The 18733-nt window shown below is 43.3% G+C and overlaps 1 protein-coding gene across 1 annotated transcript in view; it reads right to left on the bottom strand.

Annotated features, from left to right (window-relative positions):
* MARCO (macrophage receptor with collagenous structure) overlaps nt 1–18733 on the bottom strand; it is a 137785-nt gene that overhangs the window by 12744 nt on the left and 106308 nt on the right. Inside the window, exon 12 of the mRNA XM_086957351.1 lies at nt 10610–10786. Coding sequence (XP_086813477.1) covers nt 10610–10786 — 177 coding nt within the window. The remainder of the gene's footprint in view (nt 1–10609; nt 10787–18733) is intronic.

Here is an 18733-nt window from a genome sequence, read left to right as displayed (position 1 = left end):
GCTTCTCCAGGGATGCGAGAAGTTCTTGGTTCGATGCGTGGTCTGCAGCGGCAACACCCTTGTTCAGAAGTGCAACCGCAACAGCTGCGAAACTCCCACGATGCGTGAAGCTTCCGCACAGTGCAACAACTACAGCGGTAACATCCTTGTTCAGAAATGCGACGGCAGCATCTCCGACGGCGACGTGCGTCTCTGGGATGCGCGGTGCTTTCCTCGATGCATTGCAATGTGACATTTTCAGCGGCAACACCCTTGTTCAGAAGTGTGGCGGCAGGCACAGCGATGGCGACACGCTTCTACCTCGTTGCGAGACTCTTCTCTCGATGCGGTACAGTGCAACAACTCCAGCGGCAACACCCTTGTTCAGAAGTGCGACGGCAGGCAGCAGCGACGGCGACATGCTTCGTTTTCGTTGAGACACACTTCCAGCTTCTTGTGACACGTGGTCCCTCAGAAGGCCCAAAACAGCAGCAGGGACTTCCACAAGGACTCTGGGGAGCTGGGGGTTGAAGTCTGTTGTCCCTGAGACTTCAGCAGGAGGCAAGTTATTTTCCAAGCACTTGGAGAGCCTTCACAAGTTAAAAGCAAAGTACACAAAGTTCCTTTCTTCTTCCTTTGGCAGTAAGGCAACCACTGCAGGCAAATCCCCAAGCAGCACTTCAGCTTGGGTATAGTCTCTCCTCAGTTTCTTCAGGTTCCTCTCCTCAGTAAAGGTTTCTTCTTGTAGTCCAAAAGTGATCTAATTTCATGGGATCAGGGTCCCAAAATTTATACCCCAAAATCATTTGTTCTCTGAGGGGAGAGGGGCCTTTGCCCAGTCCAACCAAGTACTCTGTTTACCAGACTTCGCCTTTCCTTTCACAGTGCAGGGCAGAAACATCAGACGCCCCACAGGAGGTGGAGCCAGCATTGTGGAAGGCAAGTACAGTCCTTGAGCACTTTGTTGACAGGACTCCTTCTCTTCTTTCAGTGTGCAGGGCAGAGACATCAGCAGCTCCTCAGGAGACGGAGCCAGCATTGTGGGAGGCAGGCACAGCCCTATTCAAGGTTCAGGTGCAACTCCTCCCTCCCATCTAGATGCAGATCTCTCTATTCACCACTGGGCTGACTCATCCTGTCTCTTGGAACCCCCAGCCCTGTCACTCCAAAACCAGACAAAGGAATATACAACGTAGCAGAGGCAGGCTTGAAAGGTTAGGCAAGCAAATACCTACTTTTTAAAAGTGGCTTTTGCAAACACAGAATGTTAAAACCAACTTCACAAAAGATGTATTTTATCATTCTGAGTTCAGGCATATTAAACTTGAATTTATCCCATGTTCTCTCTGAGTGAGTTAGGATTATAAAATGTAATATTTCTAACAGCCCATTTTGGCCTATGGAGAACAGGTAGCCTTGCAATAGTAAAAAACGAAAATGGCTCTAATTCACAATTAGGACATGCCAAACACATCAGGGCTTATCCTACCTTATACTTACAATCACTCTGCCCTTTGGCCTACCATAGGGTTGACTGATATGAAGAAAAGGGAAGGTTTAGGAACTGGCAAGTGGGTGCAGTTGCCCAGTCAGCATGACAGTACCAGACTGCACGCAGGCTCTGCAATGACAGATCCTAGACACATTTTAAAAGGCTGCTTCTGTGGGTGGCACAACCAGTGCTGCAAGCCCAAAAGCAGCATTTGGATTTACACGCCCTGGGCACTCTCAATGCACTAGACTAGGGTCTGACAAGTAAACAAAATAGCCAAATATGGAACCACTGATTAATACATCAATTTAGAATAGGGAGCACTTGCACTGTGGCACCGGACAGCAGCGGCACAGTGCCCAAAGCATCTAAAACCAGCAAAAAATACATGAGGCAACAGCAAAATTGGAAGGGAGACCCACGCCAATGGTGCCAGGTCTAACAGTTATATATAAAAATAGGCTTTGTATTCTAATGAACACATCAGATCATATTCACAAAATGTACACTGTGCCAACGGGCGCCAGCAGTATTTACAGGGGATTATATACACCTGACAGGGCCAATTGGGCCACTGTCAGAACCATCATAAAGTGAAATTAGCAAATGTAGAACATATACTAACTGTAGCACAATTTATAGATGTAGAATACAACCAGTAAGTGTAGCACTAAGAGTAAAGGTATAGCACCACCAGTAACTACTGGTGAAATACGGAACTGAGGCCTAGACCCTGCAACGTAAATCACATTAGGCAATAATCATCACATTAGGTATAAGACACATGATGCGCCAACCTCCTAAACACTAAATCACATTAGGCATAGTTATCACCAGTATAGACACATTATGGAGTAATCAGGGCCTCACACCCTGAACCGGACCCCAGGCCAACTGGCCTCTCACAGGGGGTTCAAATGCCCAACCTCCAGAATGTCAGGGCTGGCTGCAAAAAGAGCAAGGCAAAGTGTGCAGTTGACTTACCTAAATGTAGCAGCTGCCCACTAATTGCTGGGCAGCTGTGAAACCAAAGAAAAGGCCTGACCCTCTGAACCCATGTCCAGAATGGTGCAGCTACCCTCTGTCTGGCGGGGCAGCTGGGAGTGTGCAAATAGGCCCTGGCACACCTGTGCCCTCTAGGCCTCACTGGGGCTCTCCAATTAACTATGCCCCCTCGTTGGGAGCAGCCCGCAACGGCGGGACCGCTTAGACACCGACAATGTGTCTCAGTGGAGCCCACTCTGGGACTCTCAACATACTTTACCCCCACAGGAAATGGCGCTGGCACCACCAGGCCGTGAATCCCCCACTGGGACTCTTGAAGAACAAATGCTCCCCCAAGTTGCAGCGGCCCGCTCTTCTGTGGGGCCGCTGAAAGACACAGGGACTGCCACCACAGTGCCTCGTGGGCACTGAGAATGCACCCGTTCTGCCCACTCCACTCACCGTGGTTTCGCTAGACTCCTCTCGCTGCTCTCCTTCTCACTTGGGTTGTGTCACAGGAGCGCAGGGTAGGCTCCCTTATGATTCCTGCTTCTTTTTTTGGTGCAGCGTGGGGCTCTCCTTCAAGATGCGCGGCTCTCTCAAAGCATGGGAGCCCCGACAAGGAGCCTTCATCTGGCCTCACCTCACTTCACCCGGGCCCCCTCCTGGGACTGGTGACTTTGCAATGGGAGCCCATGAGGCTCCCGGACTTCCTCCTTAGGCCCCGCCCACAACCAGGCAAGGCCGCCTGGTACCCGCATCGTGGCTGCGGCGCTTTGTCTTCCAGGGCTTCGGCAATGATATCTGTGCAGATCGGGGCAATGCGGGGCCAATACGGGGTAGGCTCCCGTTTTTAGGTAATTAAAAAAGTGGGGTGGGCACCCACTTAATTTCACGTACAAAGCGGGTTGGGCTTCCGCCAACGAGCACCGCAATGCGGGGTGGGCACCCGCTTTTAATAATCAATCCCAAATGCGGCAACAACGCGGGTTGGGCTCCCGCTTGGCCACTAAGCATGGGGGAATCCCTACGCCAGGGATTCCCTCTTGATGAAGTGCAGCTCAACGCTGCAAGCGCCCCACACGCTCCATTTCTCCTGGGAGAAAGAAAAATAGGGAGCTCTTCAAAATGGAAATGAAAGCGCTCTTCAAGCGCTGGGGCAAAGTCTCCAATCCTCTCTCTAAAGCAGGGAAAGCGTGCCATGAGAGAAAATCCAAACGTCCGGGGAAAGCCCTTCAGGAGAAAGGGGGTAGAGGCTGGCCCCAGGCAGGCCAGCTCCCAGGGCCCTCCAGCAGGGAGGCAGTCCCTAGTGGCAATTCCTCCTGGAACCCAGCAGCAGAAGGCCCCTCCTTCAAATCAGGAACAGCCCAACAGAGAACACTTTCAGGGGGTCACAGCCACTACATTCATAGGTCATTTTCCTTTGTGTCCCAGCACAGGGCTGGGGAAACCAGACGCAACTGGTTTGGGGGAGCTTTGGAGCACATTGTTTTGCTCAGTTCCTCTCTCCTTTGTCAGGTGGGGGCTCAGGGATCAGACGCACCAAAGGGGGCAGAAACAGCATTGTGGAGGCAAGGCACAGCCCTATTCAGGTCCCAGATGCAACTCCTCCCTCCCATCTAGATGCAGATCTCTCTATTTACCACTTGGCTGACTCATCCTGGCTCCTGGAGCCACCGACACCATCCAGCATCTGTCAACCACAAGCCAGACGTGCAATTCACATCAGGCAGGCAGACACACAGCACACAGAAATGCCAACTTCTAAAAGTGGCATTTCTCCACCAGTCACCATCCATATGCACACACCTTTGCACAGCATTTATTCTCACGAGTTCACACATACTAAACCCTTGACTCCTCTCATACCAGGAATTACCATGGACACACATATGCCCCATGCATTCCTATGGAAGGGCATGCCAATCTCACCACACACACTCAGCGTGCACACACACTATACACTGGGCCATAGTGCTAAAGAGCACGGAGGCCAACAGCTACTAAAATCAGGTCACAGAAAAGGCAAAAAGTTTTAAGGTAGAACCTGCAAAAAAGGGCCAAGTCCAACAGTAACCAAAATTCCATCAATTCTGCAGGTGGAGTAAAACATTCCGCCCACTCCTAAGAAAAAGAAAGAGTCTCCCAAAGAGTACCCAAACAATGCCTAAGGGGGGAGCCCAGAGCCACATTCCATTCAAAGGGTGGGGAGTCCTGGGAAATAATTTTGCTGGTGTGTGCTAAGACTGAAACAGCTAGGGCATAAGAGGGAAGATGCTGTGTGCACCAGGAAATCACCCACTGGAGACCATCCCAAAGGCATTGTTAGTGTAGGGATGTCATGGAAGTTCTACCTAAGAATTGCAAAGGGTAAACAGAGGCTACCTTAGTTCCCTGTCTACGGAGGAGTTACATTCTTGGCGCACTGGCCTCCAAGTACGGAGAAATATAGGCAGTGGCCAAGAATCAATGGGGTTGAAGCACAGGCTCTGAGAGATACAGGTGCCATCATAACCATGGATATGTACCAGCTAGTTTCTCCAGACCAAATACTCTCTGATGAGGTACACCAGATTGTCAACTCTGACAAAGTTACAAAGTCACATCCCTTAGTATAGTAGAGATTTGTGGGGAGGGACCTCTGGCCAAAAGAAGGTTGCTGTGTTTGCTGCCATCTAAATGGAATGTCATATTGGATATTACTTTGAGACTTCCTCATGGGCAAAGGTGGAGGGAAGAACACATGCAGAGATGCTGGAACTTCCTGAATGGGCATGTGTCTCCACAAGAGTACACAAGACCTCAGAGGGAAAATCAAGGGGTCAAGGAGCCAAGTGTCAAGAGAACGGGAAGAAAGGCTAGGGAGCTAACTTCCAAAAGTCATAAGGCCCAGAAGGAGCCTAACCCTGGGGGGAAGGCCTGGTGCCCAAAGAAAAGGCTGCTTCTTGAGCAAACCTGTCAAAGTTGGCAACACCCCAACCCCTGCTGATCCTTCAGCTAGCAAAGGAAGGACTGTGCTTGTGGTGTCTGACATGTGGAAAAGTATCTCCAAAGCCCCAGACAGAAGAGGTTGACTTCAAGATTCAGTTGGCTGACTTTGAGTTACAGCATCAGGACCACAAAACCTACAGAAGCCCATTCTCTCCAGTCAGTAGCCTCAATCAACTAATCGCCACTAACTGCTGATGTGCAGCCTGGATAACCATTACTCAAATTTCAAAGGATACACCTGAGTCTGCCAGATATGGAAGGGTTGCTGCAGTGCAGTTTGGTGACCCAAGACAGACACTAGGCTTCACCAATGGGAATCACTGGTTTTGTTGTGACCAGAAACCAGTAGTCTAATGGTAACTAGATTTTTGCTGGAACAAAGAGGACTCAGAAGGACATCGACCCCTGTGGCAAAGTCACCCCTCCTTGACCTTGGACCAAGGAGGACCCTAAGGAAGACCCACTGTCGACCGCTTAGCATCCTTGTCATCTTCAGCTTACTGTATCTCTTGAATCAGACCACTTTATTGAAGTCAATGGCAGTTCACCCATGGAGCCTAGACCTACACTTGAGACGGATTTGGTGGCTAGGCAATTGTCGCATTACTCCTCATTGGCACCCAGACTTTCCCTCCTAGGTTTGATCGCCCAAAGTGGGTCTGAGTACTCAAACACAACTCTTTAAAACTTTTACAAAGTTTCTAAACTTTCCAGTCACCAATAATTGGTTGTGTTTTCAAGCGAAAAGCTGTGATTTACATTATATTTAAAAGTCTGTATATCCCAAACGCTCCAGTAGATTTTGTTAATTTTGGTGTCTAAAATTCATAACGATAAAATCTATTTTTATAAATTGGTGTTAGATTTCTTTTGTGTTGCATGACTTTCTTATTTTGTTGTATTGGTACTGTTAAATGCTTTGCACTTGTTCCGTTGCTTAAGCCTGACTGCTCAAAACCACAGCTACCCAAAGTTAAGCTAAGGTTTAGCAAATGAGCCTGATTGGACCCAGGTTAGTTTCATGAGTGTATTCCAATGTGAGGTCGCACAACCACATCATACAAAACATCACATTTCCTCACATGGGCCTTCTTGGTTCTTCAATCCATGCTGTTTTCCCTCTCCTCTTCACTATTAGCACCAGATAGAAGAGGATAACTCCAAAAGTCAGTTGGCTGACTTCCTATTACAACACCAGGGCCACAAAAGTTGAAGAAACCCATTCTGACTGACTGCTGATATGCAGCCCGGATGGCCAAGATTGCAAAAACTGAAGATTCACCACCTGAGTCAGGTGCTCAGTTGCTCTAATCTACTTCCTATATAGTTCAGGAAACAAATTAGTCTGCATGATGTCTACATCATCTCCAGTCCTGGAACTAAAGGGCAATCTTCAATTTCAAATCTACTATTAAAATTCAAATACCAATTTGCCTGGACAGGGGGGAGGGGGTCATGGCAGCCAGTTCTCAACTGGAGGTGTGTGTTCAGTTAAGGAGTTTTCTCTGTACATTAAGGGGCATATTTACAACAAAATGGTGGAGCGTGGCTATAGCCTCCATGGCTTAACGCCACTCTCTGGAATTTGTAAAGCGCAGGGCTGCACCATATATACACAACAATATGATGCAGCCCTGCGTTTCCCCCTGTGCTGGTGCTAAATTTAGCAGCCTAGAGCCAATGCAGGCACCCTTGCACCATAGAGCAAGGGTTTCTGCGTTGAGGGGAGGATTGTTTATGTGCAGAAAGGTGTTCCTAAATAAACATAAACAAAATGTAAATTGTGTTTTGTAATGTCTGTGTGTGCTGCCTAATGCAGAACACATAGAAGTTGCGAAATGTCATTTGTATTGATTTTTTTATGTGCAGGAAGGGACACCTTTCTGCACTAAACAATTCATGGTGTTGTGCTGTTTCTATGTGTGCTGCACAATGCAGAACACATGGTAAGAGCAAAAATTAGGATAAATAAAGCATTTCTCCTTGTTTCAACTGTTTAAGACCAACTTTTCCCTGGTCTTAATTTTGGCGCTGCTTGTAAATAGGGGGCAGAGTCAAAATCAATGGGCGTTGCGGTGGAACTCCCAACCCTTTTACGCTAAGTATATAGTGAAAGAAGGTCTTATTTACAAGGCAGCGTTGAGCCACGTTAAGTGGCTTAAACCTGCCTTGTAAATAAGGCGAAGCACGCATAGGGTCTTGCAAATTTGCCCCTAAATGTGTAGAGCATCTTAGAGAGTTTTTTTTTACCAAGGTCTTCACCACAATTCATGCCCGTTGCTCTATTTTATAATTAACGGACAATCCGATAGCAGGAAAATGTATCAACAATTTTAGGGGCATTCATTGCAAGGGTCTTTCAAGCCTAACCAAAACATTTTGATAGTATTGTCTACCCCACAAATTTCAGTGACAGCAGAGTGTTTTCCAGGCCAACTCAACACAGTGGCAGACATTCACATCATCTACGCAATTAAAGCAACAGGAAACTAATAAACAAGCAGGTTTTCCTCTATTTCTCGGACATTTGGGTCCCGTTTTCAGTCGCCCTATTTGCTTCCAGACTCAAGAATCAACTTCCTGTTTTCTTAATTTGGAGACCAGGTCTGCTAGCCCAATCAAGGAAGGATTTTCTTCCACCCTGGAACCTGTGTCTTCTTTATGTCTTCCCACCTTTCATTATTATCTCTTGTTGAATTTAAAAATCAAAATGCACTTAACATCCCAGGTGACAGCGGCTCTGATTTGGCCCTCTTAAATCTTGTATCCAGATCTCTGATATATGGCAGCGGATGTCTCAGTCTCACAGGTTGCATCCACAACCATGGTTCTATCAAGCAAGTTCTGCCTACTGGCTTGGATAATTGAAAGTGCAAGGACGTCTCAGAACTTTCATCACCTTTATGAGACTCATTGAAAGATTGTGGGCCCTTAAACTACTAGAGTATATAAATCAGAGTGGTAAGCGTTGACAAGCTGGTGTCTGAAATCAAGCTTTGATCCCGTTCTTTGACAGGAAATTCCCTAAGAGTCTTAGCTGCTTCAAGTAAGTCTTACTGAACAGTCAATATTTACAGGTCAACAAATATCTTTAAATCGCAAACACACTAGAGGCAAACCTGTCAGAGAATATCCATTAAGCAGCAGATTTCTTTGTGCAATTGGAACGAGAATACCTCTTTCTTCTGAATACTCTTCATTGTGGGATATAAAAAACATATACATGTGTTCAGTTTAAAGTCTTTACCAGCCAAGTTAGCAATGTTGTTATCCCTATTTCAGTAGGAGAGTTTTTGATGTATGAGCGCTGTACTTGTCAATTAGATAATTTATTTCTGGTGTAATTTTCTACATCTTCAGGAGAACTAAGGGGCTTATTTACAAGGCCCTTGCACCATTTTTGCGTCACTTTTCCCACGTCAAAAATCACGTAAAAGTGGTGCAAGGGCCTTGTAAATCTGTCCCTATTACATTTTCCTCTCTGATGGAGTATCCTTCTTTCCCTGACCAGACAAAACCCTGCATAATTCAATGTCTCGAAGAGTATGAACTTAGAACTGCTAACCTTAGTAACTTCTAAGAAGCAACTCCTCGTTTTCTTTAGAAATCTTATTCCCCTGTCTCTTCTGCTACTCTACTTAGATGGATTAGATGGGTATAATGGGTCATGTCACAAGCAGGCATTAATATCTCTTCTTTTAGAGCACATTCTTCTAGGGGACATGATATCTCAGACCTTTTTGGCAGGAACCAGATTGGAGGACATTCTGGGAGCGAATGACAGGTCATCACACTTAAACTTCAAACATTTTACTGCAAATCTATATTACACGTTTCTGCAACAAGTAAGCTGTAAAACTGCATAATTTGAGCCTCAAATCTTAAGATATAATGCAGATTTTTCAATGTATTAATGTAGGGAATATTCAATGTTTTTAAATGCAGAGAGGCACGTATTATTCCACCTCTGCAATCCTATCTCTTGGACCCCTATCGCTTCATATTCCATGATATGGATTGTCCACATATATTTCGTGCCTTGCTTTCAGTTTCTACAATTGTCAGTGCCAAGGAGAGGACATCAGTAATTGTTCTCATTGGGGTATGTCATTTCTTCATCCTTTATCTGTTTCTGCATACGCTCAGATTAATAGATATATCAATAAAGAGAAGGGACTGGCAACGAATCACTTATTTATAAGACATTGATGATTCAAGGTAATTTGATAGTTCTATCCCAGATAGTGATGGGCATTGTAGCTTTTCTTTGTTCATACTTTCAAAATGTTATATTTTCCGTGCTTCTAATTCATTAAGTAGCAAGGAAGTAATAAATAAAACTGACCTCAACATCCTTAATAAAATTAGGACCTTCCTACATTAACAACTTGGAAAATCTGCATTTAAAACTGGGCTAAAACATTATGCATCATGCAGGTAAATCCTGGAATTTGCTCCTCCACAATGCCATCTGATTGAGCGCTCTTCTTAATTATGTCTAATTATGTCTATTGTAGCTGTTTTTTACTATTGCAGGATTTACTTTCAGTATTTTGGATGCCATTTTGCAAGTCTTACAATACAGTATGCAGATGTAAGTCGCATCTGTCACATGTGTGCGTAAAGGAAAGCATTTGATTTAGAAATAGGATTGTTTAAAGTGTTGTGAGACCTGTTGTATGTTACTTGTTTTTCATCATGTTGTGCAGTGAGTTGCAATGAGATGAGTTTCTTAGGACAATATTCCCGCTTCTTTAAAAACCTTTGAACTTTTCATTTTTTAGGGATTTACTAAGAACAGTAAACAACAAGTTCAAAGTTGTGATTTTCTTTTACTCTATCTAAAACTAGCAGCAGAAACATGTAAGGGACTTAATTTACTTTGTACCTCGATATAGCCTTTTTAAAATGAGTTTTACCACCGTCTCTGGGTGGGGGACTAGCTTAATGGCTCTTAACTGACAGCCCCACAAACATGACCCAAGTTGAAAGCTTATATAAGTGGGGAAGGGTAAAGACTACACCAACAATGACTCGTCTTTCTTAATCCAGATTTTAGTGGGGGATACATAATGATGCATTGGAAAAATCATGATCCAAAGAGAAATGCTATAGTGTTCAGTTTATTTTTAAGAATTGAGTCTTATAAAATTCTTAACTTACCCGGTTGTGCAACAAATGTTGAAACTGCTCTGGAAAATCCAAGCATTCTGCAAACTACTGTTCCATCATTGATATCCCACTCATCATCACAGATGGTTCCCCATTCATCATTGTGTTTTACTTCTACACGGCCACGATTTGAAGACCCAACAATTCTCACAACAGGGGGTTGAAACACTGTTTGAAGAATGATAAAATGTAACACATACAAAAATGTTACGCAAATTGTAATGACAGATCAGATCAGGATCAAATCACTTTATTCAATTCGTCATAATAAATTATAAAAGCAAATACAATAAATAGGTATTAAAAACAACAGAGATCAATAATTTGTTATCAGCTAGAGGAGTGGAAAACTCCCACTAAATGCCATGAGATACTAAAACATACTGTATGACTCTAAAAAATGGTTGATAAAGTAATCACACATTGAAATAAATATCAATTGAACTGATTGCTTGTTTCATCAATGTATCAAACATATCTGTGGGATTTTAAAGGACTCCATGAGTGTTCTTTATTTGCTTTCTTTTTAGATCTAGCCTAGAGTTTAAATTGCCTCATGTTTAAAAAAAACAAATTGTAAAAATACATACTTCAATGCATACATTCAGAAAAGCCTTTATCACCCACATGTCATTTACATTTTAAGTCTGCCTAACATAGCCTACAACACTGGGCAATGGGTCCAGACACTTTAGCCATTGGCTTCTTGCATTGTGAGTGATATCATCTTCCTAATCACTGTGCACAGCTGCCTAAAAAAGGAGTGTATTTCTTTACCAGCTCTGGAGTTCCTGAACAAGTAGGCCAAACTTTAATCATTAAATATTTATTTTTTATAGGTTTCTGTATTTGCTGAATGTTTGTTACGTATTTGCATAATAAATATGTTAGCAAAAACGACAACAATTTAAAAACACTGCACTCTTGCCAAGGTCTGATCTCTTTGCTTTTCCAATGCTTGTTTCCATTGGGGGAACAATTAACCATTACAATAACACATAGATGTAAAAGAGAGACATGAGAGCAATGCATATTCTTGCCTACGAGGAGGAACATATAAAACAGTTGCAGTGCTAAACCAAGCATGACCCTCTGCACAAAGTATTAGTATATCTTCAAGTTTCATTCAATCTCCCTCTATTTATATATGTATTTGTGTGTGTGCATGTACAAAGAAAAAGTTTAAAGTACATTTATGGTAAGCTTTGATTATAACACCTCAATATATGTTAAAAAAACTCAGAATCTCAGTCAAAAAGCCATTTTTAAAGTGCAGTTATATTGAAGAAATAAAGCTAAAACCCACTTAAATTCACTAGTTATGATTAAGACCACAATTAATAATGCTATAATTCGAACGACAGCTACACAAATAATAATTTATAAACCAAATGCAAGGCTAGCAATCTCCTCCTTGATGCAAAAGATGTAATTGAAAATGACAAAAATAACCTTACAGATGAGATTATGCACAGCAAATAGTAAATCCGTATTTACCAATTTAAACTAACCTGAATATATAGTTGTTGATATTTCTGCTATGATCTTAATAGGCGCTAGGGACCTCAACCCCAGGATCAAAAACATTTTCCCCGCAATGCAGGCACTCTTGCACTATGGTGCAAGGGTTCCTGAGTCGGCGCATGGCAGCCAATTGTGCACCCAGGCAGGGGGAGCACAGGGATCCCTCATATCATTGTAGGTATGGCGCATCCCTGTGCTTTGAAAGTGATTCAGTGCGGCACAGCAACATGGCTTGCAGCACAGCGCTGAGTCACTTTCTCTTAAATAAGGCCCAAAGTCTTCAACTAATAATTGCTCAAAACTACTGAATGGCTGAATGGATTTAGACAAAATCATAAAAGCACTCTTTTTGGATAATGATTGAGCTTTCTGCTAATAAATGGAGAAAGCATGTTTTGGGGCCCTCCTATTGTATCGTCCCCCCTTGATTGATCACCCCGAAAATTTCCAGGATGGAGGTGACGTGAATATCTTTTTTTTTTTTTGAGAACTAACTCTAAGGTGCTGATGCTCCTGCTAATATAGGGAGGCAGGTCTGCATTTAGTCATATCCTATTCACAATATCTCTGGGGCTCATTTTCATCTTTTCCAATTACAGCAACAACTAAGGTTGAGTTTGGGAGATATGTCAATTTATATAACAACTGACTACCAAGTTTCCTATGAATGCAAGATTGGACAGACTTTAACTTTCTCAGTCTCAATGAGAATAAGAATCACTTCATGGTAATGGGCAAAGATTCCCATAGGAAATCCACTAAACAGACATCAACCACGTTCAATGTCAGCAAGAAAGCAATAATCTCAGGGGACAGGTTTAAAATTATAAGAGTAATATTCATTAAGAAGATTTCTGTGGCTCATCCAACCAACTAGTGATATCATCTATTAGTTGCAATCAATCTCAAATGAAAATAAACATTAAACATGTCAAATCCCTCCTAAAGGAAAATTACAGTCCTACTGTATTAAGAGATACCTAGCATTAAGACATTGCAGGTTCTATATAGCACAACAATTGGCACTGTGACAGACCTTCCTTCCAGAAGACATGTCTCCTCGTTCCAGAGCGTGGTATATCAGTGGCTAGTGCATCAAAGGACCCATTGTAAATCTGTCGTTCTGTTGCAGGTCATGGCACAGCAACACACTATTCCAAACATATATGTAAAATGGATCACCTGTAAAAAGCCCTTAGCTCAAGAGGATTCCAAAAAGACAGAGGTAACATAAGTCAAGATTGGGGGCAGAAGTTTTTTTTCCTTGTATCCTAATTAGCTCCCTTCTAGGCAAGTATTGTGCTGAGATGTCATTAGACTGCACCAAGAGAAAGCGGAGGTCCTAGTATAGCAGGATCTCCCATATGTGAACACAAAGATTTAGAGGACCATCAAATACCTGACATACATCACGTCTGCATGAGAGCATCCCTACGTCATGTACGGGGCTCTGCTATTGGATATTGCCTCTTGGCTGGAGAAGTGGCGATAACAAAAGGTATAGGAAGTCAGTTCCTTTTCCCTCTGAAACAAAGAAAAAATGACCTCCTATCCTCAGTCCTCCACCACCGAACAATATCACAAACCAGGCCCCACATGTCTGGTGTCTCCCATGCAGCCAACTACCATAGCAGGACATGCAGTGGAATTGTAGTAGAAGTTGTGAGAAGAGGGAGTTGCCCTCTTTCCCCACACTTTTTACCAAACCTCATCTGAGATGAGCCTGGTATTGATGCCCTCAAGGGCCTCAATTGTTTTCCTAGCTGTTTTCCAGATGTTCTCTACTGCCAATGATAGCAGTGATAGTTGTGTTTTTGTCTATCTCATGGAAAACCTCCATGTGAGCATGCGGGTCACTGTGTATATCCTGACACTAAACTTCCTACTCTATTCTGACATGCCCATTACTCTGCGTTGTCTGAAATACAACATTGTTCCATAGTCTATTAGAATTACCTTGCCCTTAATCCATTGTGGTGAATGCTTGAACTATTCCATTAACTCACCCATCCCTGCCTCCAGCTCAAGGAATTTCTGCTTCTTAGTACCATTTTGCTCTATCCTGCTTCCATCGCCATGGTACTGATACACCACTATGCCAGATACACTTTCAGTGTTGCTGGTCAATTGTACACGACAAACGTATGCCTAGCCTCAATAAAAAGTTGGATAAGGAAAGTGTTTCGAAGATTAGGCCATGTATTGGCCTGAAATACTTCCTCATTTTATCTTTTGGTCTTCCCTGTGTCCTTCTTACCTACCTACCCTCTGTTGAATCACCCCCATATCTTGGACCCTGCTTGCACTTCTAAATAATACACGTTCATAGGAGGATCCACAATCAGTGGTGGTGCATGAAGTGTACTCCCTTCTCTCTTCATTTAAATCAAAGAGTGAGGAATTCCTAGGCCTACCTCCAAAAACAAATCTAGAGCTCACCTTTATATTTGTCTGTATAACAAGGATTAGCTGTAACCAGTTTGAATGCTGACTCTTACTTTTCAGAACTACTCTCATAACTGTTCCTCCACCCATAAGGGTGGCATCTAGGATTCATTCTCTACCTATTCCTCTTGCTCCAAGAAGTCATGACACATTCTCTGTCCTTCAATCCTTCTTTGCACTCTCTGTCCCGTCCCGTCTATTTTATTTGTGTTTTCTTTGTGTGTTCTAATTTTGTTTTCCTTCTGTTAAAGCCTTTCATAACTGTATTCATGTCAACATCAGCCACAGACGTTGAAGGGAATCCTATAGGATAGCTAGCAACTGATAAGATTAGGAGGAGGAAGGCCTAAGGGATAAGATTTCCCATTCTAAAGTCTATACAGGTTGTAATTCCCTCCTCTCTTCTCTATGTGGTCATTGACACCGTTGCAATGCCACTCATCATGAAATGCTGGGTTATACTTGGCTGTGCAGCACTAACTTGGCTATATTTCCTAACATACTAAGGGCCAGATGTACGACCTCCCAATTTGCAATCCTGAAAAATCTGAACTTTGTTGGCATTCAGAAACCTTATCCCCATGTTTTCTCACCCATTAAAAAATGAAAATTTACTCCTTCAAGATTCAAAATTGGTTATCCCTGATTGGCATATTTCCTTTACTGGTAAGTCCCTAGTAAAGTGCACTGAGTGTGCCAGGGCCTGTAAATCAAATGCTACTAGTGGGCCTGCAGCACTGGCTGTGCCACCCACATGAGTAGCCCTGTAAAAGTGTCTCAGGCTTACCACTGTGGCGTCTGCACGCGCAGTTTGTAACTGGCATATTGGCCTTGGAATTGCACCCACTTGTCAGACCCTAACCTTCCCTTTTTTGTACACGTAAGGCACCCCTCAAGTAGGCCCAGGGCACCCCCATGGGCAGGATGCAGTGTATGCTAAAGGTAGGACCTGTACTGGTGTGTTTTACATGCCCTAATAGTGAAATATTGGTCATTTCGTTTTTCACTATTGAAAGGCTGTCTGTTCTATAGGTTAACATGGGAGCTGTACTGCAATATCTTACAAGTGTAAGTTTCCATTGGGACAAGATATAGAAAAATAGTTTAGGCTCCCTGAACTCAGAGTTTACTAACACATCTTTTAGTAACAGTGTTTTTAAAATTTTATTTTTGTAAATACCACTTTTAGAAAGTAGACATTTTCTTGTTCAAAAATTCTGTGTGCCTCTGCCTACTTGTGTTTTCGCTGTCTGGTTTTGGAGTGACAGGGCCTGGGGATGTGCATTCACTTGAGACAGTCAAAAGGGGGATTGACGTGTGGCACAACTTTCTTGGATAATTCATAGGTGGGCTGAAATGACCTGGTTTGCATTTAGAGTAGTGGGAGGAGTTTCACTAGTACCTTAATAGGCTGCCTCTTCTGCACAATGCATGCTGTTGTCACCTCCTGTAGGGAAGCTGGGCCAGAGAGGACAGAACTGGTTTGGATTGAGCTCAAAGACACTTGCCACAAAACGAAATAGAGAACATGGGGTACAAGTATTGGACCTCAAACCTCAGAGAATCAGATCACTTCTGTATTCAAGAGGAACCTCTGCCAAGGAGAAGAGCTAGAGAGCTGTAATGACGAGTACTGCCCCTTTGCTGTGTGTGTTTTGCTGGGTTGGCCTGCAGTGCTGCTCCTGCCAAGGACAGAACAAAGACTGGAACTTTGCTGTGAACCTGCTTGAATCTCCAAGGGTTTGTGTATACTTGCCTCCTCTTCTGAAGTCTCAGGGACACATAACCTTCACCTGCAACCCACTGACCAGCACATGGACTCCTCTGGGGACTCCTGCATTCAAAAGGGCATACATTCCAGTTCCAGGGCCCTGAAAATTGTGTTGTAGGTGTTGCAAAGCAAGAAGAGCGTTGATGCCGTCAGCGACGCCACCAGTGACGCCACAACTGCACCAAGGCCGGGGTCATGGCTCCTGAAGTGCACAATGCACCGGCCCCCTTCCACCACAGCTCAGATGCCCAATGATGCCTGCCCACACCTGCAGTTATCGCCCTTCCTGATGTCTGCGCTTGCACTAATGCAGTCACCGCCAGTGCCGGCACCAAGTTATAGCAGAGCCAATAACCGTTGAGGGTGACTCCACAAACTCTTCGATGTTGCATCACTTCAATGGAACAGACACATCATTGCCTATGATGCCTAACTTCTTCTGTCCTGTATTTGATGACTCACCTCCTCACAAACTTGATGCCTTACCTCCTCTGTGGCGAAAGGAACTGGCTTCGCCTCAGCACCGACTGATCACCTTCACAATGCTGTGCATCATCTGTTGACTTATTTTCCAAAGTTCAGTTGCGTGGGGGTCTGTGTGACTCTGTGCCAGGCCCACACACCTCACGGTTGCCACCGTGATTTGGATTTGTGCCTGTAATGACGTTATAAAAGCCCCAAGTGGAGCTATCTGTTCCTACAAGTTCTATTTTTGAAGTAACCATTTAATAAGTGATATCCTGATACCCGTAAGTTGAATTTATGTTGATTTGGTCTTGTTTGGTTTAGATAAAGATACATTATTTTTCCAAACTGGTGTGGTGTCCATTTGTGATGTTTTCACTGGGTTACTGTGTGTTTGGGCTACAAATACTTTACACATTCCCTCTGGGATAAGCCTGTGTGCTCAAGCCAAGCTACTTGGACAAAGGTGCATACCTCTGACAATTAGAGACCCCCATTTCTGACAGATAGGCCAGGGAACACTTCCATATTTAAAGTAGGTATATGGGAAATTGTATTCACATAGGATACAATTATTATCCTGTGGATGAAAAACGGGCCTAAAAAATAATATGCCAACATATACAGAAGCCCTACACTGACAGATTTCCTAACAGTGCACAGACTGGATAAAGTAGGATACTGCATGGTCTGTATCTAGAAATTTACAAAATTCATGGCCCCTGATCTAGAAAGATGTTGCTAATTGTGTGTGATACTTGCACCTGAACTCCAAGAGTCAGCCAGGGGTAGTTGAAGGGCAAGTCCCAGCAAAATCTTTGTGAATCAAGTCCATGAGTTGCCTAGCCTAATGGCTGGTCCAAGGGTGAAAGACATAAACTCACTCCTACTGAGGTGGGCGCCTATCCAATATTATTTTACTTAAAATAAGGCTAAATTTCTCTGCATGTCATCCTGATCATTGTTGCAAGGCCAGCTTTTTCAAGAGATTCTTTGAATTTCATTGTCAGTGTTAACACTGCCATACTCTTTTTAAATCCTGCAAACTGGAGTTTGTGCTTGAGCTGGGATTCCAGGTAGTGCAAAACTAACACAATTTTTTCTAATCAAAACTTTTCCAGGTAAAATCATTTGGAATTTGCATGGAGAAATACTACAATATTTTGACTTCCACAGAAGTCCTGGCCCCTTGATATACCTCTGTAAAAACAATTGTTGTCTAGAGATTTTTATTTTTGATTTGTATTTTTGTATCTTTAGAGAAGTAATTTAGACCGGGTAGACATTGCTAATCCGAGCTGAATTTTTCTGAACGACATTTTTAGAAATGGCGGATGTGTTGCAGTGATGATATAATATTTCAGGAAGCATGAGACCTATATAGTTAATTTTGGTGTCAAAACTTAGGATTTGGGGGTCAGGTAGCCTTATAGAGACTGAAAATAACTCCTCAGAGCAACCATTAGGATAGGATAGGATATAGTTTTATAGAGCGCTTGAATGCCGACGCGTCCTGGCGCTACAGAGTGAGATTGGGGGATCGCAGCGGCTGTACCTGATTATTCTGCCATTTTTCAAAATGGGGGATCTTTAATGATATTTAAGCCATCATATTGGTAATTTATTTTAATATTTATTTAGTTTCAGGTTTTCCATTGATTCAAATTCGTAAACATGAGCGAAGAAAGTGCTGGCAGAGGATCTTTACCTCCTGACAGAGTGTTGCTAATTACAAAATCTAAGGACTCCTTCAACAAAGAAATAGGTGTCCTATGCCAAACTGATTGGATAGAAAAGCTAACATCAACTGCGACTGGACAGATGAGAGTTCAAGATGCTATAGAAATATGGAAAGACAAAGTTCACAAAAGATTGAAACTGATGGGTGAAGAGGATCAAATATTTTATCA

Source organism: Lissotriton vulgaris, chromosome 2_1 (assembly GCF_964263255.1).
Source record: "Lissotriton vulgaris chromosome 2_1, aLisVul1.2, whole genome shotgun sequence".
Classification (NCBI taxonomy): Eukaryota; Metazoa; Chordata; class Amphibia; order Caudata; family Salamandridae; genus Lissotriton; species Lissotriton vulgaris.
Note: the sequence above shows the minus strand (reverse complement) of the source record. Positions and strands in the feature narration are given on the sequence as shown.